Source organism: Lutra lutra, chromosome 13, assembly GCF_902655055.1.
Source record: "Lutra lutra chromosome 13, mLutLut1.2, whole genome shotgun sequence".
NCBI classification, from domain to species: Eukaryota; Metazoa; Chordata; class Mammalia; order Carnivora; family Mustelidae; genus Lutra; species Lutra lutra.
Window position 1 is genome coordinate 60,281,282 of NC_062290.1, and position 25,671 is coordinate 60,306,952.

General features: G+C 38.3%; 1 protein-coding gene across 3 annotated transcripts in view; it reads left to right on the forward strand.

Moving 5' to 3' along the window:
- Positions 1–21,376, forward strand: part of MELK (maternal embryonic leucine zipper kinase) — a 99,230-nt gene extending 77,854 nt beyond the window's left edge. For all 3 annotated transcript variants that reach the window (XM_047700807.1, XM_047700808.1, XM_047700806.1), the window contains 6 exons: positions 1,354–1,476; positions 5,967–6,198; positions 9,662–9,758; positions 10,958–11,126; positions 18,592–18,695; positions 20,851–21,376. In XM_047700807.1, the coding sequence (XP_047556763.1) occupies positions 1,354–1,476; positions 5,967–6,198; positions 9,662–9,758; positions 10,958–11,126; positions 18,592–18,695; positions 20,851–21,028 (903 nt within the window). In that variant the 3' untranslated portion in view covers positions 21,029–21,376. The remainder of the gene's footprint in view (positions 1–1,353; positions 1,477–5,966; positions 6,199–9,661; positions 9,759–10,957; positions 11,127–18,591; positions 18,696–20,850) is intronic.
- Positions 21,377–25,671: the final 4,295 nt, after the last annotated feature.

Genomic DNA, 25,671 nt, shown 5'->3' on the forward strand with positions numbered 1-25,671 from the left:
TTTCTGGCTGAGAGGGTGGAAACACTGGTGGCACAGACCATACCGCCTGTTTGAATAGTTCATGTCTGAGATGTGTCCATGAATTAGAGCAATGGCAGTGAAACTGGGAAGTACATGATGAGGTATGAAGAATTCAAGTAAAATTGTTTGGCCAGCTAAACTTGATGTTGAAGGGAAGGGAAGGAGAGAGAAATAAAAAATCCAATTATAGGGGCGCCTGACTGGCTCAGTGGGTTAAGTCTCTGCCTTCGGCTCAGGTCATGATCTCAGGGTCCTGGGATCAAGCCCCGCCTTGGGCTCTCTGCTCAGTGGGGAGCCTGCTCCCCACCCTCACCCCCGCCTGCCTCTCTGCCTACTTGTGATCTCTGTCTCTTAAATAAATAAAATCTTTTTAAAAAATCCGATTATACTTCATAGTCTTAGGATTTAGAGTATGTCTAGTATACCCTTAGTTTGTAGAGGGGGAAGATAAATGACTGTAGTGGTATTGTTAGCACAGGATCCCAAATATCCTGTCCCCAGGAGTTGTTTCATGGAGCTAGTTTATTCCTAGGAGAAATTACTGCATACTCTGTATGTACTAACAACAAAGAAAGCTAAGTCATTTCCCTTCTGTTTACTATTTTGTTGGATCCTTTTTTTTTTTTTTTTTTTAAAGATTTATTTATTTATTTGAAGTGGCGGGCGGGGGCAGAGGAAAAGGGAGAGAGAGAATCCTGGAGCAGATGCCCTCTGATTGTGGAGCAAGTCTTAATCCTAGGATCCAGAGATCAGGATTTGAGCTGAAATCAAGAGTCAGATGCTTCACTGACTGAGCCACCCAGGTGCCCCTTTAGAACTTTTTATGTTATTTGTCTGCTGTTACAGTGATTATCTGATGATAATAAGTGAAATAGTATGGCATATAATGTAAAAATGTTCCAAGACACGTTGTTTGAGAGTCCAAGATTCTCTTATGTAATAATTTGTATTAGAGCTTTTTGACTTTCTGTTTTCTGTCCTAGATGGTGAGCTCCTTCAGATACTATCTTCTTCGTTTCTTCTTCCAGGGCCTTGCCCTGTGCCTTGAACATACCCCCCCTTTTTTTTTAAATTTTTTATTTCTTTTCAGCGTAACAGTATTCATTGTTTTTGTACCACACCCAGTGCTCCATGCAATCCGTGCCCTCTCTAATACCCACCACCTGGTTCCCCCAACCTCCCACCCCCCCGCCCCTTCAAAACCCTCAGATTGTTTTTCAGAGTCCTTAGTCTCTCATGGTTCACTTCCCCTTCCAAATTCCCTCAACTCCCTTCTCTTTTAAAAATTGAATCATGTTGGTGTTGTCTCTAAGTTTTTCTGGTTTTCAATAGCCAAAGAATCTGAGTCTAGAAGATATGACAACAAGTGATGAAAACCATGTACCTGGATTGATAGACTATGACTGGTGTAGTGACGGTTCATCAGCAGGTGTGGCCACTCCTCAAACACCACAGGTTAGTTATTTGTATTACTATTTAAAGCAGTGTATGTCTTAGTTATGAAAACATCTAGACTCTCATTGGGTGTGTGTAGTAGTTCCATATAATATGCAGTATTGTGTATGTGCTTGGAAATTTAATGAATTCCTAAGCCATTGAAAACATTAATGAGAGATTGTTGGAATATGTATGAAAGGGAAGCCAGTTATTTCCAAGTTGAAGAAAGCCAAGATCCCATTTTGGAGCACTTTATGCTCCTCGTTTTGCTTTTTTTCTCCCATTCTTTCCCTTCCCCTCTTCCGCCTCCCTTTCTTTCACCTCCCCTCTCCCATTCCAAAAATGAGGTCTAGCTTACATGTGGTTAATTATTCACCATTTTAGTCTACAATTCCGTGTGTTTTGACAAATGCATACAGTCATGTAACCACCATCAAAATCAAGAACTGTTCTGTTGCCCCCCGAAATTCCCTCATGCTTCTTTGTCGTCAACTCCATATTCCCCCCAACTCAGAGAAGCAACTGATCTGTTTTCTTTTCTTTTTGATAATCTTTTTTTTTTTTTTAATCTTACTGGTGAAAAAAAAATCTTATTGGTGTTCGTTGAATTTATTGGATGTACAATGAATGTTATTCCTCCGCTGTCTTTGAGGAGCCACGCAGAGTGCACTTCATCCTCCAGCGGTGAAATACAGGAGCAGGGATGCTTGTTTCTGCTCAGGAATCCCACTAGACACTTAAATCCAGGGCTTTTACTGGGGCCTGGTTACACAGGCTCTCTTTGTCATTGCTATCAGTCATAATCACAGAAATTCTAGACTACTAGAAGGAAAGCTGGTGTTCATCATAAATCACACTGCTTGTAGTCTGTACAACCTGGTATGGCAGGGTTTGGTACCCCCGCTATACAAACAGGTACAAACAGACTTGTGTTGGGAACTTCCTAAAAGCTCACTTCCCAGCTTCCAGCCGGGACCTGCTATGCTAACACTTGTACACAGCAAGGCCCTTGTTATATATGTGTAAGAGTCCTACTGTGTGTGTACTTGGGAGTGGAATGAGTATCTTCAACCTTACCAGCCATTTTTCCCTCCAAGTGGTTGTGTTAATTATACTTCAACCAGCAGTAGAAGCGTGTTGCCATTGCTCCACATATTATTACTTGATATTTTTAGCTATTTAATATTTTCACATTTAATATTTAAATATCTGAGGAGTATAAAGTTATAGCTCCACTGTTGAAAAGTCCATTCTTTCACCACTGGATCTACAATGGTACTTCAGTCATATATCAAGTTGTTGGAGTGTGTTTTTTTATGGGTTATATTTCGTTTTATTGGTTTATTTTCACTAATACTAGACTTCTTAATTACTTTAATTTTATAATTGTTCTTCTATCTGCTTGGCCAGTTTCCTCCCATCTTCTTCTTCTTTAGGAAGTCTTAGCTATTCTTGTCCCTTTGCATTTCCATATACATTATAGAATCATTTTGACAAATTTCACATACACTCAAATGTTGAAATTGCATTGAATTTAAGATTCAATTTGGGAAAAATTGAAATCTGGACCCTCAAATCCCCCATCCATAAACACAGTACATCTCTTAATTTATTAGGTTTTAGATAATGGCTTTCAATAAAGTTTTACAAATATCCCCAAAAAAGTTTATATATTTTTATTAGATTTCTTCCTAAGTACTCTTATTTTTTTATTTTATTTTATTTTATTTTTTTACTGCTTGGGATGGTAGGTGTTTTAAAATTATATTTTCTATTACTGGTGTAGATATATGAAATTGATTTTTATGTATTGATCTTATATTCAACAACTTTCCTAAACTCTTAAATTCTTGTAATGTGTTTGTTTGTTTTTTTGAGAGAGAGTGAGCGTGTGAGCTGGGGGTAGGATTTGGGGGAGGGGCAGCAGGAGAGAATCTTGAACAGACTCTATGCTGAGTGGGGAGCCCAGTGCAAGGCTCGATCTCACAACCCTGAGATCACAAACTGAGCCAAAATCAGGAATCGGAGGCTTAACCATCGGAGCCACCCAGCCTCTCCTGTCTGTTTATTTTTTGAGTGTTCTGTGTAGAAAATTATATCATCTGTGTATGGCAGTTTTGTTTCTTCCTTTCTAATTCTTATGCCTTTAATATCCTCTCTTTTATTACTATACTTAGTAGGCCTAGCAATATAGCAGACTCTCTGTGTTCCTCCCAATCGTAAAAATAAATAAATAAATAAATAAATAAATAATGCTTTTATCATTAACTATGTTTGTTCTCTCTTTCTCTCTCTCTCCCTCTTTTACCTTCCCCCTCCTCCTCTCCCTCACTCTCTTTCTCCTTTTCCCCTTCCTTGTCATTCTTCCTGTCTTCACTGCACCTCCCACCTCTCATTTATCAGGTTAACACATGTTCTTCATTTAGTCCCATTTTGCTAAGGTTAGTTTAAAAATCACGAATCTCTGTTGCAGGAAACAAATTAGGTAAACTTTACCTACTAAGATAATCATCTGTTTTTGTTCCTTTCATTAATAGAGTTTGTTACATGTTATATCAATACTTTTTAAAAATTTTTTAATTTTTTTTTTTAAAGATTTTATTTATTTATTTGATAGAGATCATAAGTAGTCAGAGAGGCTGGCAGGGAGAGAGGAGGAAGCAGGCTCCCCGCCGAGCAGAGAGCCCGATGCAGGGCTCGATCCCAGGACCCCGAGACCATGACCCGAGCCGAAGGCAGAGGCTTTAACCCACTGGGCCACCCAGGTGCCCCATCAATACTTTTGATGTTAAACCAGTCTTGTATTCTTTACATAAGCCCAGTTTACTATTTTTTAAATACATTGCTGGGTTTAGTTTGCTAAAATTTGTTTAGAATTTTTGCTTCTATGTTCTTAAATGAAATTGGCCTATAACTTTTTTCTTCTGAAAATTTTAATTTTATTATTACAGAAGTAATACATGGATATATTCATCCTGCAAAACAGTCAAACAATATAGAACAATGTCAAATAATGAGTGAAAGGCTTTTTTCTCCTTTTCTTGCCTTCCATCCCATTCTGTATTAATCTTATGTGATTTGGGTATTATGATTATATTAGTCTTCTAAAATGAATTGGAATGTGTTCCTTTCCTTTTTAATTCTCTGGAATGGTTTAAGAGCTAGGTATTATATTTTCCTTGAATGCAGGTAGGACCATGCAGGTAGTATGAATTCGGTTCCCAAACCTATGTGAAATTACAAATTATTAAAGGAGACTTTTGGGGATACCTGGGTGGCTCAGTTGGTTAAGCTGATCTCGGGGGTCCTGCCTTTGGCTCGGGTCATGATCCCAGGGTCCTGGGATTGAGTCCCACATTGGGCTCCTTGCTCAGTGGGGAGCCTGCTCTCTCTGCCTCTGCCTGCCTCTCTGCCTGCTTGTGCGCGCTCGCTCGCTCTCTCTCTGACAAATAAATAAATACAATCTTTAAAAAAATAAATAATAAATAAATAAAGGAGACTTTTGCTTTACATAAGCCCAGTTTACTAGAGTCAAGGCCAGGACAGACACATTTTTGCACCAAACTCCTTTCCAGGGCAGAATTATATTTAATTCACCCTTTCATTTTAGTTACAGCCCCTTTTGGCTTTTCTTGAGAGTGTTAGTTCTAGGTCTAAGGCTTCCATGCCTGTTAAAACCCGTTCTGTCATTTATCTGACATAGTAGGTAGTTACCCTTAGAGCAGTGGGCAGTTTCAGCCTTGATTACGTCTCTGGATTCATGCTCCTCTTTTTAGTTTGCCCTCTGAGGATTTTCCTTACTTCTGTGGCAACCTCAACCATAAATTCAGAAGGATTAAAAAGTATTTTGTATCCAACATTTCTGTTAGAGTATTTTCACATGGTTTTTATGCTGTAATCATTGACTAAACTTTTATTTATTTTTTATTTTTATTTTTATTTTTATTTTTTTTAAAGATTTTATTTATTTATTTGACAGAGAGAGATCACAAGTAGACAGAGAGGCAGGCAGAGAGAGAGAGAGAGGGAAGCAGGCTCCCTGCTGAGCAGAGAGCCCGATGCGGGACTCGATCCCAGGACCCTGAGATCATGTCCTGAGCCGAAGGCAGCGGCTTAACCCACTGAGCCACCCAGGCACCCTAAACTTTTATTTTTTGATACACATTAGAGACAGACCATGGCAATCTAGGCATGGGAAACAATTCTTAGGGATTTATTTGTGGCCTTTCTCAGTATTGCCTAGATCTGGGTATGTTTGATTTAACATTTGACCTGAAACATGTTGAAATGATCCGTAAATAGAACAGACTAAAGTGATCTACATGTACTAAAGAGAACTGAATATTACATTTTCAAATTTTCCTGATATTGCCAATAATGTCCTTTTGAGAGTATTTCATTTTAATAAAAATGGTGCAAGGTAATTTGCAAATGATTAAGGCATGTTGTAGAGAAATTGACTTTTCTTCTTCGTCAGTGTGCTTTATCCAGGAACTTTTTTTTTCCAGTTTGCCAAGCATTGGACAGAATCAAATGGTCTGGAATCTAAATCATTAACTCCAGTATTATGCAGAGCATCTGCCAATAAGTTAAAGAACAAAGAGAATGTATATATGCCTAAGTCTGCTGTAAAGGATGATGACTGCTTTGTATTTCCCGAGCCAAAGACTCCAGTTAATAAGAACCAGTATAACAGAGAAATACTCTCCACACCAAATCATTGCACTACACCTTCAAAAGGTATTTGTATGTGGACTAATCAGTGGTACAATACTTAAATTCCATTCTGTTTACCATCTAAATAAACCTATAACAGGTCAGAAATGACTAGCATTGCTCTCAGGAATTTCTGCTTTTTTATCATATGTTATTTGCATTGGTTGAAATGAAAGCGTATTAGTCAACTTCTAATTTTTCTTAAGTGATTTTTTTTCTCTTTTTCACATATATGGAGTTGAATTATAGCATCATAGAATATCAAAGCCAAAAGGCAAGTTGGAGCTCATCTCATACAACTGCATTTTTCACAGCTGAAGAACCTGAGACTCAGAGGAGTGATTTGCCTAAGGTTATATATCCAGGTTTAGACTTTGCTTTCTCCTTTACCCCCACTTATCATGGCTAAAGCTAAAGTCTCTGCTGAGCCCTTCTTACTCATGTGGATCTCCAGTTCTGGTATCTGATCCTGTTCGTGCCCCTATCCCAGCAGACGGGAGAGACCTGTGATGTCCTTCTAGATATCTAGATCTGTGTCCCGATATTACAACTTTCTCATTGCCCTTGGTTTCTTCGTCAGCTCAGTCATCACCAATTATGTAAGCTGTTTTCTTTATGACACCTCAGTGTTTTCTTGCTGGCTTCATTTGAGCACATTCTGTTTTGTTAATGTACCTCTTAAGACACAGTGCTTAGAACTGAGCACAGTTTCCAGTACTGGGTCTCATCCAGATAAGACCGTAAGTGTCATAAGAGTAGAAATTCTGTCTGCCATGTCCATTGCAGCATGGTATAGTATGTAGTAGGGGCCATGTTTATTGTCTGGTACATAGTAGGTGCCCAATTCCTGGTATACGGTAGAGCCATTTCTGTTGAATGAAGAAATAAATAAATTAAAGCGTGAGAGGTTTTATTTACCATGTCTATGTCACTTTTGAAAATGACCCCTAAACATTTTTGGCCTTTTTTCCAGCAATTGTGACATACTCTTTTTTTTTTTTTTTTTTTTTTTTTTTTAGAGAGAGAGAGAAAGTGAGTGCATGTGTAAGTGGGGAGAGGCAGAGGGAGAAGGAGAGAGAGAATTTCAAGCAGAGGGTGGGGTTTGATCTCATGACCCTGAGAACATGACCTGGGGTGAAATCAAGAATCAGAGGCTTAACTTACTGAGCCACCTAGGAGCCCCTGATCTACTCTTGTTTTATGTTAAGAGCCTCATGAACCCAAATTCTGAAACATTGCCATGAGAACTGCTGCTAGATCACATCCCGCCATTGTGCTTTCAGTTTACTAGTGGGGCTAAGAGTCAGCTCCAGAGCTCTATTTCTTATAAAGATAGTATGAAAAACTCTGTCAGAATATTTACTGGATGTTCTATTATTATGTTAATGGAATTTTCTCATTCATCAACTCAAACAATACTTTCCCCAGAATTGTGAGGCTGGTTTGGTATGATAACCTTTTGTGGCTGCTTGGGGTTGTTATGAGGGCTTAGTGAGATAACATCCGGATATAGTGGGACCTTAGTAGGAGCATCTGTTGCATTTTTTCTTCATGGGGGTTGTTTCTCTTGGTATTTGTTAATAATATAGCTACAACTTCCTTTGTGAGTCAGGGAGTTTGGTAAGGAGATAAAATGGACTTTAGCTCACTGAGGGCTTTTTTTTTTTTTTAAAGACTTTGATGTTTACAGTCCCTTCTGTTACTGTGTGTGTGTGTGTGTTAACTTTCGTTTTTATTGTTTTAAAGATTTATTTATTTATTTTATTAAGAGAGAGTGCGCGTGCCTGTGTGTGAATGTGTTGGGGGAAGGGGCAGAGGAACGGAAAGAATCCTCAATAGGTTTCCTGCTGAGCACTGAGCCCGTCATGGGGCTCAATTCCAGGACCCCTAAATCATGACCTAAGCCAAAATCAAGTCGGCTGCCCAACCAACTGAGCCACCTAGGTGCCCCTGTGTTTTTTAACTTTTTATGTAATTCTGAAGGTTTTGACATATGCATAGTTTGGAATTTTTAGTGTTAAAGTGTCATCAGTTTGTCTATCTTTTCCCTGTGCGAAAAATTGTCTCGGTCAAAATGAATTATTGGCCATTTTTCTTTATTTTATTTTTAAAGATTTTATTTATTCAAGAGAGTGAGAGCATGAACAGGGGGAAGGACAGAGGGAGAAGCAGACTCCCTACTGAGCAGGGAGCACAGTGTGGGGCTTGATCCCAGGACCCTGGGATCTTGACCTGTGCCCAAGGTAAATGCTTAACCCACTGAGCCACCCACGTAGCTCTGGTTATTTTTCTTTAAACATAAGAGCCACCTACAGAAGCTAGTGGCTAAAGCCCCGATTGATAGCTTACATTAGTGCTTTGCATTTGACTTTGACTCTGAGTCATTTTTGATATTAACAGTAATCACTTTACTGAATTTTGTACAATCCATTTAGTGACAATTTGTCAAAGAGTAACTGTGTATAGTAGTAGATACTCTTTGTGTACAAAGATGAAAACTATTTTCAGAGATACCCATAAGTGATCTTATTTTCTTATTCTTGTGGAACCAGTGAAAACAGTGCTGAATAGTCATAAACAAAACAAAACCTCTAATGTCTTTTTAAAAACTTGGTATCTTGGGGCACCTGGGTGGCTCAGTGGGTTAAAGCCTCTGCCTTCGGCTCAGGTCATGATCCCAGGGTCCTGGGATCAAGCCCCACATCGGGCTCTCTGCTCAGCGGGGAGCCTGCTTCCTCCTCTCTCTGACTGCCTCTCTGCCTACTTGTAATCTCTGTCTGTCAAATAAAACAAAAACAAACAAACAAAAAAAAACCCAACTTGATATCTTATACTTATTATAAAGTGTTATTACTTCTAAAGTGTATGTAAGTTTTAGATCATGAACAAAAACTTAACTAATCACTGGTAGCCAGATTTATTATTGCGAATTTGTCACAAGCTGGTTACAAACCCCCTAGTAGAATCAAACACAAAATTCTATAATAGGAATATAAAAATAACCAAAGCTCATAGCTGTTTAATAACTTTGTTAAGACTTCATAGAACTGTTCTCCTTGCCTAACAGGAGTTGAGTAGGACTAGGAATTGAATTAACACCTCTCTACTGTTTCACTTAAAAACATAAATTGGATCCTTATATAAATACAGATTGACTTATTTATAGATGGGAAAATCAGTAGCCATAAAATATTTGTGTATATTATCTATTTAAATTTATCATATAATATTTATAGTATAATTTTAAACATGGCCTCAGTTTTGCAAAGAAGGAAAAGAGGAGCCACACGTGCAAAGCAAAATGATATTGTTTTTGTTATAAATCACATGGAAACATTTCCTTAAATAATTAGAAACTTAATAGCTCTGGCCGAGTGTTTATAGTATTTCTGAATTACTGAATCAGTGATGTATGTGTTATTTAAAGAAGTTTTGAAACTATAATATATCACTTGCACATGGTTTGTGTTTCTTGTTTTTCTAATAGCCAGAAACCAGTGCCCGAAAGAAACCCCAATTAAAATGCCAACAAATTCAGCAGGAACAGAGAAGTTAATGACAGGTGTCATTAGCCCAGAGAGGCGGTAAGTGTTCTGTTTTTTAGATTCTTTAATCTTCAGTATATATAACTAGATTTCCTTTTTTCATGTATGATAAACCTGATTAAGTTAACAAACCATTGTATAAATTAAGTTGGAGACTGTGGGAATGTCTAGCTGAATGACAGTGGTCTGTGGCCATTCCTGGAGCTGTTGCTGCTGCCTTCTTCATGGGGTGGAATTCTGAAACTCCTCAGGAATAGGAGACACTTCACCATACGGCAGGCTGGGAAGACAGTGGCCCTGGCCCCAGCCAGGTGGTACCCTTTCTGAGGCCCATCTCTTCATACGCTTCTGCCGGCAGAATGTAGACATCCACTAACAGCAGTTTCTCAGATAGTGAAGATACCAACGGGTGATTCAGAGAAGACTCATTCCTCTTGTGGGGACAGCTTTGCAGCATTCATGACTCTTCCTTGTCTTTTATAGCTTTTTTTTTTTTTAAGATTTTATTTATTTATTTGACAGATAGACATCACAGGCAGGCAGAGAGGCAGGCAGAGAGAGAGAGAGAGAGGAGGAAGCAGGCTCTCCGCTGGGCAGAGAGCCCGATGCGGGGCTCGATCCCAGGACCCTGGGATCATGACCTGAGCCGAAGGCAGAGGCTTTAACCCACTGAGCCATCCAGGCGCCCCTATAGCTATTTTTTTTAAGCCACATCCATTTTGAGGACAATTGGGGAAATTAGACCATGAACTAGATATTAGATAGTACTATGGCATTATTATTAATTTTCTTGATGTCCTGTTGGTATTTTGGTTATGTAGAAGAGGTCCTTATTCATTGGCTATGTGTGCTGAAGTGTTTCAGGGTGAAGTCTCAGGATATCTTCAGGCAGGTTACTTTCAGATTGGTCAGCAAAAATGCACATACATTTAATATATTTACTTATGTATCTATGTAGAGAAAGCAAATGTGACAAAATACTAACAACTGTTGAATCTAAGAGGATATATGGATGTTCGCTGTACTATTCACTCAACTTTTCTGTATATTGACTTTTAAAAAAAAGCTAGGGGAGAAATAGTTTTGCCAAATGGCAGTTGGCCGAGGGGAGGAGTGATGACTACATTTCCAGTGGGAGATGGCTTTTGTGCTTCCTGGAGAGTGAGCGTGCTCGAGTGGGCTGTGAGGGCCCCAGCTGCCAGGACGCCCAGCTTTACTCATGGATTTTTATTTTTAAGATGTCGCTCAGTGGAACTGGATCTCAACCAAGCACATGTAGAGGATACTCCAAAGAGAAAAGGAGCCAAAGTGTTTGGGAGCCTTGAAAGGGGATTGGATAAGGTTATCACTGTGCTTACCAGGAGCAAAAGGAAGGGCTCTGCCAAAGACGGGCCAAGAAGACTAAAGGTAAGTGGACTGGAATGCTTTAATATGGTTTTCTGAAGCTGACTGCTAACTGGACTTTTTATTTTTTTATTTCATGCATTTTGATGCAATAGGCTTTGAGAATGCAGAATGAATATACACACACACACACACACACACACACACACACACACACACACTTGCTCCTTTCAAGGAGCAAATTACTGTAGTTAAAATACTCAGCAGTTAATCACAGAGGCAACATGGAGGTGGGGAAACACGGGGCATCTATGAGGAATTGAGAGCTGCCTCGAGGATGGGGACTAGAGCTTAATTGTCATATCTCTGGCATGTGGGAAAGCCCCTGACACACGGATACCTTTGTAGGCCCTCACAAAGTATTTGAATGCATAGGAAGTGAATTTGAACTTTGAGTGTGTTGTATGTGAAGAAAATAGCAGCAGACTGGGAAGGTAGGCCGAGAGGTCCTCACAGGCCCAAGAGATTTAGAACTTATTTGATAGTCCTGTTACTTTTTTTTTTTTTTTTAAGATTTTATTTTTATTTATTTGACAGAGAGATCACAAGCAGGCAGAGAGGCAGGCAGAGAGAGAGGAGGAAGCAGGCTCCCCGCTGAGCAGAGAGCCCGATGCGGAGCTCGATCCCAGGACTCTGAGATCATGACCTGAGCCGAAGGCAGCGGCTTAACCCACTGAGCCACCCAGGCGCCCCCCTGTTACTCTTTAATGTGTCAGTGGTGTGGACAATATGTTCAACTGGTAAAAGAAAGGAAAAAAGTTATTATGGATATAAAATACTTCTTTATTCTCTTGGATTCTCTCAGCATTCCTTCAGACATCTAATGAATAAATTATTTGTTTGGGGGAAGTAAGAGGTAAAGGTATGAAAAGATACAGCCCACATCACTAAGGATCTCATAGAGTGGCAGTGAAGACAGCCAGGGATGGTGTTCTGTGCTGTAATAAAAACATGTTCCAAGACGTGTGGGGCGTGAAGGCGGGCAGTGAAGATGGCAATGTTCCCTATGGTTTGGGGAGTGGGTCTGTGTTTAGTTTTTGCACTGAGACTCTTTGGGAGCAAATCTGGACAGGTTTGGAAGGAAAATGATGAGCTGTTGGGCAGAAGTGTGCTTCAGGGGAGAATATTCGTTTATGTCGTGTTTTAAAGTGGAAGAAGATAGGACTTCTCCATTAATATTTGTTGCCTTGTTGAACTTGTATAATGCACCGAGAAGTTTTGCACATCTCTGTTCATTAAGTATACTTTGTCCTTTTGTTCTAAGATTTCTCTAGATGGAGACCATTCTGAAATATTTTAAATCCTGACATTGGGATTAAGAAAACCATAGTGTCATTTCCCTGAAAAACAGATGAAATTAAGGAAACATGTCCAATCATATACATTATTGAGAGGCCAAGCAGTTTTCAGATACTGATGGATAATATGCTGAAAGTGTTCACCTGTGTAAATTGTTTGGCACCTGAATGCATTTTGCAATAAGAACTGCTGTGTTAGTTGACTTTTCCAGGTATTCCCTAATACTTCCAAGATATAGTTTGGGAATGAGAAGACCTGAGTTCTAGCCTCAGCTTCGTACTGTGTAGCTTGGATAAGCCATTTTATCCTTGACTGCTTCAGTTTTCTTATTTCTAAAAATTGGAGATAATCTCTACCCCAGCAACTTCACAGAGCTGGGATGTGTAAATAAAGCTGTCTCTGTGAGATGCACATGAAATGTTCTATTTTATCAGATGTTCCAGCGTTGAGTAGCATTGTTTCTATCCATGTTGAACATTTTAACCCCAATGGAGCAGAACCACAGTCCTAATTAGCACACACCTTACATTGGAAACTTGACCTTACTTTGGATCTTTAACCCTTTATAATGCTTTAAGTTTTTGCAGAATTGCAGAGCTTGCTTTAGGAAATTAGTTTCATTTTTTTCCCCTCCCTACCTCTTATATTAAAAGATTATAAATTTACAGAAAATTTAAAAGGATGGTACAAAGAACACCTTACATTATTAAGATAGCAAATCATGTAGTTAAGCCCTTTTGTAAGAAGCAATCTGTAAAAATCTGAAACTTAAACAAATTAGGGTTAATTATTTTACAAAAGGTATCACTAAAATTGTGATTTGAAAGTGTTCTGCTTATTTCTTGGCAAAGTCAATTTAGTTTGACGAGATAGCCCTGGATGGGAACCCAACAGACGAAAGGTCCTGCATTAGCTTTTATAACCTGAAGCTGGGTTCCTAAACTCCAGTCATTTAACTCACCTTCATAGTGGCATATCATCTGCCCTGTTATTTATCTGGCATTTTCTTTATATTGACTCTTTAAAAAAAAAAACAAATTTACAGAGGTGTAATTGACGTAAGTAAACTATACTTACTAAAAATGCATGATTCGGGGCACCTGATTGGCTCAGTGGGTCAAAGCCTCTGCCTTCGGCTCAGGTCATGATCTCTGCTCAGCGGGGAGCCTGCTTCCTGCTCTCTCTGTCTGCCTCTCTGCCTACTTGTGATCTCTGTCAAATAAATAAATAAAATCTTTTAAAAATTTTTTAAAAATGCATGATTAATATACTTTGGCATTATATAATATAAACACCTGTGAAATTAATACCACAATTAAGATGGCTAACTTTTTAAAAACGTGAGTTTTTTTATTGTTTTTTAAAGATTTATTTATTGTAAGGAGAGAACATCTGTGTGCGAATTCGGGAAGCACAGGGAGAGAGAAAAGAGAATTTTCAAGCAAATTCCCCGCTGAGTGTGTAAGAGCGTCACCTGAGCCAAAATCAAGAGTCGATGCTCAACTGACTGAGCCACTCAGGTGCCCCTTGAATTTATTTTTAAAGAAACTATATATTATTGGGCGCCTGGGTGGCTCAGTGGGTTAAAGCCTCTGCCTTTGGCTCAGGTCATGATCTCAGGGTCCTGGTATCGAGCCCCACATCGGGCTCTCTGCTCAGCAGGGAGCCTGCTTCCTCCTCTCTCTCTCTGCCTGCCTCTCTGCCTACTTGTGATCTGTCAAATAAATAAATAAATCTTAAAAAAAAAAGAAACTATATATTATTAGTTTTTGCTAATTATGTTTTTCCAAATCAGATTAGAACAAATATGTAAATACTAAAATAAAACTACAGTTGACCCTTTGAACAACATGGGTTTGAACTGTGTGGGTCACTTATATGTATATTTTTTTCAACAAATATATTGGGCAGATTTGGGGGGGATTTGCAACAATTTGGAAAAACTCAGAAACCACATAGCCTAGAAATATCAAAAAAATTGAGAAACAGTTATGTCATGAGTGCATAAGATATATGTAGATATTAGTCTATTTTATCATTTAAAAACAAGATATAAACATATATTATAAAAAGTTAAAATTTATCAAAACTTATGCACACAAACATACTGTATATGGCGCCATTCACAGTTGAGAGAAATGTGAACAAACTTAAAGGTACAGTATTAAATCATAACTGCATAAAATCAACTATAATACATGTACTACTATAATAATTTCATAGCTACCTTTTGTTGCTCCTGCGGTGAGCTTGTGTAACAAGTATCTGCTTAAAAATGCTGTGTGATGTGGGGCGCCTGGGTGGTTCAGTGGGTTAAATGTCCATCTCTTGATTTCAGCTTCGGTCATGATCTCGGGGTCCTGGGATTGAGCCCTGCATCGGGCTCCCTGCTCAGGTGGAGTGTGATTGTCCTCTGCCTCTCACCCTGCTTGTGCTCTCTCTCAGATAAATAGTAATAATAAAAAAAAAAACTTAAAAAAGAAAAGATAAAGTTAAATAAAATCCCATGAAAAACACTGTGTGATACTAATCATTTCCATGTGAGCAGTTCGTCTCTTCAGTAAATTGCATATTACAGTAAAAAATGATCGCTGGCTGTTCCTGCGTATTCTTTCATCATTTTAGGGCAATGCCGTAAACCTTGAATAATGCTAGGGGATCCATAGGAAGTGCCACTAGTGATGCTAGAAGTACCCCCAAGAAGCACAGAAAAGTCATGACATTACAAGAAAAAGTTGAATTGCTTGATATATACCATAGATTGAGGTCTGCAGCTATGGCCACCCACCATTTCAAGATAAATAAATTCAGTAAAAGGACCATTGTTTAAAAAAAACGGTAGGGGGGGATTTGTGAAGCCTTGCTGCAGTTATGCCAACAGGCACAAAAACCTTGCACTTTTTGCAAAATGCTCTTTTTAAAAATCTCATGTTGAAAATGCAGCTTTTATGTGGGTGCAGGATTGAAAGGCAGATAAAAAGGCATACCTATAAACTTTAATATGATTTGAGAAAAGATGAAGTCATGTTATGAGAACTTAAAGCAAAAGGAAGGTGAAGTATCTAAAGTTGGAGAATTTAATGCTGGCAAAGGATGGTTTGATAATTTTATTTTTTATTTATTTATTTATTTTTGGTTTGATAATTTTAGAAAGAGGTTTGGTTTTAAAAAGTTCAGGATCACAGGAAAAACAACTTCTGCTGACCAAGAGGCAGTAGATACTGGTTCCCAGATGCCATTAAGAAAATCATTGAGGAAAAAGGATATCTTCCTGAGCAGGTTTTTGTTTGTTTGTTTGTTTAATTTTGAACAGGTTTTTAATGCAGACAAAAATACCCTATTCTGGGGCTGGGGGCAGTGCCACAAAAGACATTTACTAGTAAAAAAGGAGAAGGAGCACCAACATTTAAGGCAGGGAGGGATGGTCTAACTCTGTTGTTTCATGCAGTACAGTTGGAGTTATGACTAGCACTGCCCTTTTTATATAGCTGCTAGCTCCCAAGTCTTGAAGGGAAAAGATGCCCACCAGCTGCCAGTCTTTTGGTTGTACAAGAAGGTCTAGACGAGAACCCTTTTTCTGGATTGATTCTATCAGTGCTTTGTCCCTGAAGTCAAGAAGTACCTTGCCAGTAAAGGATTACCTATTAAAGTTCTTTTGATATTGGGTAAAGCTGCTGGGTCACCCAGAACCCCCTGAGTTCAACACTGAAGGTGTCAAACTGGTCTGCTTGTCCCCAAACACAATGTCTCTAATTCAGCCTCAAGAAAAGGGGGTCATAAGGACCTTTAAGGCTCATTACACCTAGTACTCTCTGGAAAGGATTGTCAATGTTATGGAAGAGAACGTCATTCAAAGTCTAGAAGGATTACATCATTGAAGATGCCATTGTTGTAACAGAAAAAGTCGTGAAAGCCATCAAGCCGGAAACGATGAATTTCTGTTGGAGAAAACTGTCCGCATATTGTGTATGACTTCACAGGATTTATGACAGAGCCAAGCAAGGAAATCATGAAGGAGTTTGTAGATAGGGCAAAAAAAAAAAAGAAAAAAAAAAAGGTGTGTGTGGGAGGGTTTCAAGATATGGATCTTGGAGAAATTCAAGAGCCAATAGACAACACACCAGAAGAATGAGCGGAAGATGAGTTGATGGAGATAAATGCTTCTGAAACTGTGACAGATAATGAGGAAGAAGACATAGAAGAAGCAGTGCCAGAAAGCACATTGACATTAGATAGTCTGGTTGAAAGGTTTCCGTTATTCAGGACTGCTTTTGATTCCTTTTATGACATGGATCCTTTTATGATATGAGCACTGAAACTAAAGCAAACAGTAGAAGGAGGATTGGTACCGTACAGAAACATTTTCAGTGAAATGAAAAAGCATAAAGTCAGACAGAAATTACGATGTGCTTCCATAAAGTTCCACCAAGTGTGCCTGCCCCTCCTACCTCCCCTTCTATGTCTTCCACCTCTGCCACCCCTGAGACAGCAAGACCAACCCTTCCTCTTCCTCCTCCTTCTCAGCCTGCTCAACATGAAGATGAGGATGAAGGCCTTTATGCTGATCCATTTTCACTTAATGAACAGAAAACCATCATCATGCCATACAGTTAGTAAACTTATCTATGCATATGTGTGTCTTCGTGTGAATATCTCATAGCAGTACAAGAATCATAAGAGACATTTTTGTGTCATCATCATTTGCCTAAGTATTCATTGTGTAGAACATTGTGTGCAGGACTCACAGAAGTGGATTGTCTGTATTTACTTAGACATAAGGTGAGTGGTATTTACTATAAAATTAATAATGTGTTAGTTTTCTTACTGTTGTATAACTTTGCTTTCAAAGAATTATGTTACTGTACAGTATACTTCTCTTGTGATTGGAGAAACTGCATCTCAGCCTATCATCACCAGCAAGTGGTTTTTAAAAAAATGTTTCTAATACTGTATTATGAGTATGACTGTATTACTGTATCCCATAAAATTTTTATAATCATTTATTCATTAGTGTATAGTCTAAGCTACTGTGAAGCAATCATGTTGATTACACTAGGCTATCACAAAGCAATCCGATTGCTGCTCCCTTGTTCTCAATGCGTGAATCACTATACCTGTAAATAAATACAACTTTCTTTTTCACATTATCTTTTCATTTTTGATATCTAGTATCAGTAATACATGTAATATCTATAGTGTTTTGTGTCATGTAAGACTATTGATGTAGGTTTCTACCAGATGATTCATCTTGTATACAGTGTAAACTTACAGTATTGATAAATACAGTACAGTACTGTAAAAGTATTTTCTCTCCTTAGTATTTTCTTAATAACATTTTCATTTCTCTAGCTTGCTTTATCATAAGGGTATAGTATATAATATATGTCTATAGGGGTGCCTGCGTGGCTCAATTGGTTAAGTGTCCAACTCTTGATTTTGGCTCAGGTCATGATCTCAGGGTTGTGAGATCGAGCCCCATGTCAGTCTTCATGCTGCACCTGCCAGGGATTCTCTCTCTCTCTCCTTCTGCCCTTCTCCCCCCAAGCCCCTGCTCACATGCTCTATCTCTCTCTAGAAAACAAAAACAAAATAACAAAAAAAATACATATAGAGAATATGTGTTAATTGACTACTACATATCTGTAAGTCTTTCGGTCAACAAAATGCTATTAAGTTTTGGGGGAGTCCAAAGTTATATGTTGATTTTTTACTTTGTGGGGGGTCAGTGTCCCTAACTCCTGTGTTGTTCAAGGGTCAACTGTATATACAAACAACGTTTCCTAGGGCATTTGTTTCATTTCTGACAGTTTAGATTTTAGGACTATTACTATCTCTAGCATAGCATGGGAAGAGAGAAACAAGTGAAGTTCAAATAGACATGTTAATTATTATTTATGCATTTCTTTAAAATGATTGGTAGGAGAGGAGGATGAAAGGTTAAAAAGGATGATATGGATGTAGTTACAAGTGAACATGATTTCTCCAAGCTCTTCAGTGCCATCTTACTTTAGCTTATTACCAAGAGTTGGTTGTAAATTGTTTCTGTATTTCTCTGGAATGTTTCCCTTTGAACTGGTACTATAATGAGTTTGGGTTCTCTCAGTTAGGCAGGATGGTCTTTGTGTTGATGTAAAGATTTATTTCTTACCCCTTGTTTTTCTTTTTTAAGCTTCACTATAATGTGACTACAACCCGATTAGTGAATCCAGATCAACTCTTGAATGAAATAATGTCTATTCTTCCAAAGAAGCATGTTGACTTTGTACAAAAGGGGTAAGAAGCACTCTTAGAGGCTGTTGCATTTATTGCTTGCTGTCTATTGAACTTTGAGAAGACGTGTATTGATTCTTCTCTTCTCTTCTCTTCTCTTTTTTAAAAAATATTTCTCCCACCTCGTTTTCATCAAAAAAGCTTTTATGCTAGTGTCATTGTTCATAATTTAGTCTCGATGTTATATGAGCTAGTGCCATATTGTCACCACTTTCAAAATAGGACCTTTCAGAATAGGAATAGACTTTTCAAAATGGGAAAAATCCGAACTTCTTCCACTTTTCTTTTCAGTCCTCTATTTTCCTCTGGTGTTCTGCTTTTTAATAATATTTATAAACTGCAATCTAAATTTAGAGACACCTCAAACCAATTAGGGATTTATATGGAACCCTTTCCTTTATGGCTTGCTGTTGGACAGGACTGGGTTTTCAGCACTTTATTAAATTATTTCACCTGAACTCTCTTCCACTGTTGAGTGAGCTGCCAGCAAAGCCTCCGTGGCTGTAATCTCATGGTCTGAATGGCCAGACCTCTTCTCATTACCTAAGGTGTTCATATTTCTAAGCATTTCCAGTTATGTCTCTAAAATTTCATTATTGAGGCAGATAAAAAGAGCCACTAATAGATGTAACAAAATATTTAACTAGAATATTCAGTGTAGAGTAAGATTTTAAGAAATAATCTTTTGCAAAATAATTTTATTTTTCATTATCTGTAAATGTTGGCAAGCATTCCTTACCTGAACCCTTGCTTTCTTTGTTAGGTATGATCAGAACAGACATAACTCACTCTGGCTTCATGCTTGGGCTGTATCGATGGTTCCAGAACCTCTAGCCAAATCTATATCAGAAAACCTTCAATAATCTTTCCTTCAGCATATGATCTCTCTTTCCGATTACCAACTAGCTGTTAACCAATAATTTATTGGTTAAATAAAAAGTCTCCACTTTGATCCTTTTTTTTTCCTTTTTAACTTTTCTGTTTGTTTTAAATTACTTTGTGAAGAAGCAGAGCAATGAAAGCTGTTTTTTAGTGGTGTGATGTTACTAATCTCGACTGTATTCCATTATGATCTTTTTCCAAACCAGAAGAATTGGTTTTTCTCTTCCATGGACTGAATTGCTCTCCACTTCATGTTCCCATAAGGAACCTTAACTATAGGGTACTCCTTTTGGCATTTCTGATAATGACTGCTCATTTTTAAGAGATCAAGACCCCAAACACAGATCCAACTTAGTAAGAAAAAGGATGATATTTTGTGAAACCTCATAACAGATACAAGTAATTTCTCCACACTTCCGTGGAACCCTGCCTAATCACCTGCCTCTAAATGTTTAGGGAACTGAAATTTAAAATAGATCCTATTGCTAATTATTTATTGGAGATTAGTAAGACAAACTAAAATATGCAAACTAATTAAAAAATTAATTCACATGAATTCAATTTATCTAACTTTGCAGGAACATCTGTTTCTTAAGACATGTTTAAGGCTTCATTTGGACTGGACCCTCCCATCATCAGAGCTGTTATGTTGCAGTTCTAGTTATATCCACCATGTGTTTCAACCATGGGAATATACCATCTCCATGGGCTTTCTGTTATAACTCTGCCATAAAGTGTAACCATCCTAACCTCTTATTAGTATTAGAAAAACCTCAAAAACATATGCCCTTCTGACAGGTTGGTAGCTTCGGCTTTATTTATATGAAAGACAGAATTTTCTGATGAGGTGCACACACACAAAAAACTCTTAATCTTCCCTGCACTTTCCTTTGTTGTGAACATTGTGGAAATGGCCTAATGCTCACAGCTTACACTGTTGAAAGAGATACATAAAGAAGACCAGAAGATCTCTTGAGCATGAATGGCATGGGCGGCTCCAAAAGAAGGGCTTTTCTTTGGACAGGGAAAATTCTGATAAAGCCTTTCATCTTTATTCTTTCCTGAGATCCTAGTTCAACTTCTGGGAAAACACCAGTCATGCTCCTTGACTAAGGTATAGCTAAATCATTTGGGAAGTGTAAGCAGTAATAGATTGCTTAATGTGAAATAATGGTTCATTTTCACCACTGGCCTCCTGGAGGCTTAGAAATCTCTTATATTCTACAGAATATTCATGGTGCTCCTACTAACTGGTTTCTTATCTTGTTTTTCGTAGCTATACACTGAAGTGTCAAACACAGTCAGATTTTGGTAAAGTGACAATGCAGTTTGAACTAGAAGTGTGCCAGCTTCAAAAACCCGATGTGGTGGGTATCAGGAGGCAGCGGCTTAAGGGTGATGCCTGGGTTTACAAGAGATTAGTGGAAGACATACTGTCTAGCTGCAAGGTATAATTGCTGGCTGGTTCCCCCTCTGCTGGATGAATATGGGTGTGATACAGCCTATGTGGAGACTGGTATGACTGGTTTGATCTTTAAAGTTCTTTGGAACTACAGACTTGTTTCTAAAGAGCTGTGTTAAGGACCAATATCTTTTTGTTCTTAAACAAAAGATATTTTGCCGATGAATCTAAGGCGTGCGCATCTGTCATTATCTATTACTGTCTTTTTTAATCATGTGGCCTTGTATATTAATAACTGTTGACTTTCCTAGATTCACTTCCATATGTGAACGTAAGCTCTTAACTATGTCTCCTTTTAAATATGTAATTTCTTTTTGAAATAAAATCATTTGTGAATATAGCAGGCTTCTCTTCTTTGTATTTGATTTTGATCCAAACAAAACCTCAAATGGCTTCCTGACTATTAAGTAGAGACTATTTGGAGATGTTTTATCTGTTATCAAATATGCCTTGGGCAGAAAAACAGATAAGAATTCATTTGCATAATTTTTTCCTGTCTCTGATTTAAGTAGGATTTATTGAGATCGTTAACTAAGTCACAGCTGTGGTTACCAGAGTTAAACAGCACATTTAATATGTTGAATAAAAGACTATTGACTTCAGTAAGTGTGTTCGGTCAACAATGATAAGTATCTGAACTATGAACCCCCATGAAATGTTACTTTATGGTAATTTTCCTTAAGTCTCAGTGTTGGCCCGGAATTTGTATTTTTATTTCATTTTATTGGTCTCTAAAGGCTAGCACTCAAGTTTTATTTGTATGGATTTTACCAATTAAACTAGTTGGAGAAAAATAGCACTACCTCTAGTCAGTAGTGAGAGGAGTATTTTGTCACTCATTTATTCAGTAAACATTTACTAAGTGCTTACAAACATTAGGCTCAGGGGCTGAAGATGGTATTTTCTAGTTAACTCAAGGAGCTCAGAATCTATTAGGGGCAGATGCATAAATTAGTGTTTATAGTATAGAGGGGATGACCAACTTCAGAGGGTTGAGGGATGATTTCTTAGAGGAAACAGTATTTGTTCTTAAAGGATATATAGGTGTTCTTCAGAAAGAGAAGAGGGAATATAGCATTCTTGGCAGTAAGAAGAGTATATGCAAAGGCACGGAACTATAAAATGGCTGCCTTATTTAGGGTAGAGGCAGTGTTGGGTCCATGGTCAAAGGAGCGAGACTGATACAAAGTGAAGGTCAAGCAAAGCTTTATTTCACGCCAAGCATCGAGAATCAAACCTACCAGCCAGGGCCGTCTCTTGCAAAGAGGCGACCTCTCTCTGCCTTATAGACTAGCCTTTAAGGGCAAATGCCATGTGGTTGGGCCTGGCCACGCACAGGTGACCAATGAGATTGTAACACAGAGAAAGCTGCACAGTCCTGCTATAAGTGACCAATTGAATTACAATTTACCCTATAGTAGATATTTGAACTAGCCTATCACCTTTGTCAGAATTGGCGGCCAAAGGGCACCCAAAGGGCGGGGCCTATACTCTTGGTAGCTAGGGAGACAGTATGCACCCCCACCAATTGGATACCTCCACCTGGCCTGACCCACCCTTGTATTTGGGCTTTGTTACCTGGGACTGGTTTCTGGGTTTTAAGTAAGTTCCCTGAAGGGGGCTGGGGCCAGGGTCAGGATAGAGCTGCTCTGGCTAAATAGGCCCTTACAGCAGAAGGTTGTGCAAAGAGGAAATAGCCAGAGTTGAGGGTAAAACATTTAGCTGGAAATAAGGGACAGAAGAACTGGGAGGAACTCGAATGTTCCACTAAACTGTTTGGGCAAAGGGAAGCTGTCAGAGGGTTTTAAAATTTTTTAGAACAGCTTAGTGAAATATAATTCACATACCATAAAAATTCACCTCTTTAAAGTGTATAATTCAATGGGTTTTACTATATTCACGTTTGTGCAACTCTTAGTGCAATCTAATTTTAGAACATTTTCATCACCTCAAAGGGCAACCCTATGTCCATCAGTGGTCACTCCCCATTCCCCCACCTCACAGCCCCTGGCTCCCACTAATCTACTTCCTGTGTCTGGATCTGAGTATTCTGGACATTTCATGTACATGGGCTCATACAGTATGTGACCTGCTGGGTCTGGTTTCTTTCACTTAACATAAATAATGTTTTCAAGATTCATTTTGTTGTAGCTTGTGTCAGCACTTCATTCCATGTTACAGCTGAATAATAGTCCATTGAATGGCTCTATCACATTTTATCTACCCATTTATCAGTTGATAGACATTCGGGTTGTTTACACTTCTTGGTTATTATAAATAACGTTGCTATGAACAGTTGTGTACAAATTTTTGCATGAACATGTTTTCAGTTTTGTTTATATATACTTTGGGGTGGAATTGCGGAGTCATTTAACATTTTGAGGAACTGACAAACTACTTCCCATTTTACGATCCCACCAGTGATATATGAGGGTTCTAATATTTCTGCATTTGCTATATAACATTTGTTACTGTCCGTCTTTTTTATTTTAGCTCTGTGCAATGGTATCTCATTATGGTTATGATTCGCTTTTCCCTAATGACTAATGATGTTGAGCATCTTTTCATGTGCTTATTTGTCATATATCTTTTTGGAGAAATATCTGTTCACACCCTTTGCCCATATTGAATCTGTTTGTTTATCTTTTTATTGTTAAGTTGCGAGAATTCTGTAGTTCTTGCTGTAAGTCCCTTACCAAATATGTGATGTGCAAACATTTTCTCTAATTCTGTGGGTAGTCTTTTTACTTCCTTGTTAGTGTCTTTTGAAAAACAAAAGTTTTATATTTTCTAAAGTCCAATCCAGCTATTTTTATAAAACATAAGAGAAGAATCACCCTTGTATTCCTGTGGCAGATGGCACAGTCTGGAGCAAAAACTTTTGAGCATGAACCACAGTAAGAAGTCCCTTTTACTTCGGGATGCATCACACATAAATGCCAAATACTGCTTAGCTTTTCTATAAATATGAGACTATTTTCTATTCTATTTTCTTCTGTAAACATCTAGTCTGACAACCGTAGTCTTTACACTGGAGTTTTAGTATATTTACCTTAAAAATTAAAAATTTTAAATATCTTTTTTGGGGATTAATTCAGCCTAGAAATGCTGTCATTGGCTCTACTACCCCTCGGCCTGGATCAAGTAAAAATAAGTAACTTCATTGCTATTTGGGCTAAATCTTGCTTTTCTTTAAGGAAAATAAATGTTAATTGTTGCCATAGCATCTAAAATCTATCACTTAGCTCTAAATCTATAGAGCCATTTGGAAATTAAAGGGGTGTAGCTGGGAGTTGAGTAAATGAGGGTGGGTTAGATCCTAAAAGGCAAATATGGTTTAGATGGTTGACACTGAACTAAACCTGCTTAATTTTAAGTTGGCTTCCCTTTCCATTGCTCAGCCACACCTGGACTTCTTTGGAGGGTGTGTGTGAATTTTATGTCCAGAGGAAGGCAATGTGAAGAAGTGATGAACTTGCGAAGAGTGGTTGAAGGAATTGAGAGTTTGGAATCTGAAGAACACTTAGGGTGTTAACCCTCAAATACCTGAAGGTCTGTCACGAAGGGAAATCAGGAGACTTGTTTTGGTGATAGTAGCATGCAAAGTAAGTCCAGTGAGAAGTTGGAGGTAGAGGTCATATCATATTCGCCTTTGTGTTCCTAGCATTTAGTAGTACCTGGGCTGCGTCAGGGACTCAGCATACACTTACAAAGCTGAACCATATTGAAGTTAAGCTCACAATAGAGCTTTTAGAAAAACTCCAAGCTACCTGACGGAAGACTGTGCCTGGGAATATAGTGTTTTCCCTGTCACTGGACGTGTTCAGACATGTTGGACAGCCATTCATAGGAAAGGTCATAGGAGGGATTTAAGTTCTGAACTGAAACCAGTGGTCGTAAGCTCCTATCTGCCGTAGTATCCATGGTCCATTAACAGTGTGGAAGATAATGAATCATTTATTTGGATATTGGGGGTAGAGCGACTGCAGAAGCTTTGGCAGCAGCATTTTAGGTCATTTTGAATATTTTGCAAATTGAGGGTGATAGAATGGTGAATGAGTTGCAGGAGCGATAAAAGGTTGTGTTTGCTGGCTGTGATAAGGAGAAATAAAGTAATGATCATAGTATAACAACCTAAGATTGAATACCCACTATGTGCCAGACTCTTCACTGCATGATTTATATCCGGCATCAGCAAACTGGTCTGTGGGCCACCCTGTAGCCTTTTTTGATAGTTTCATTGGAACACAGCTGTGTTCATATTATCTATGACTGCTTTTGTGTTAGAGTGGCAGAGTGAATTTGACAGAGACTGTATGACCTGCACAGCACAAAGTATTTACTATCATAAGGTATTTACAAAAAAAGTTTACTGACCCCAGATTTAAATAAATGTTTTCAAATCACATACGTATTAACTCATTTAGTCTGCACTAACTCTGCAAGGCTAGGGGTATCCCTTTTTACAAAAGAAAAGGCTGAGGATCAGACAGGCAAAGTAATCTCTCTCTCAAGGTCATAAAACTTGGAAGTGTATTGGATTTGATTCAGGCACGACAGGCTCCAAAGTGCATGTTTTTTCCTGTGCTAGAAGTAGGTGTAATACCTCTCTCCTGAAATTGTCCCATATAGGAA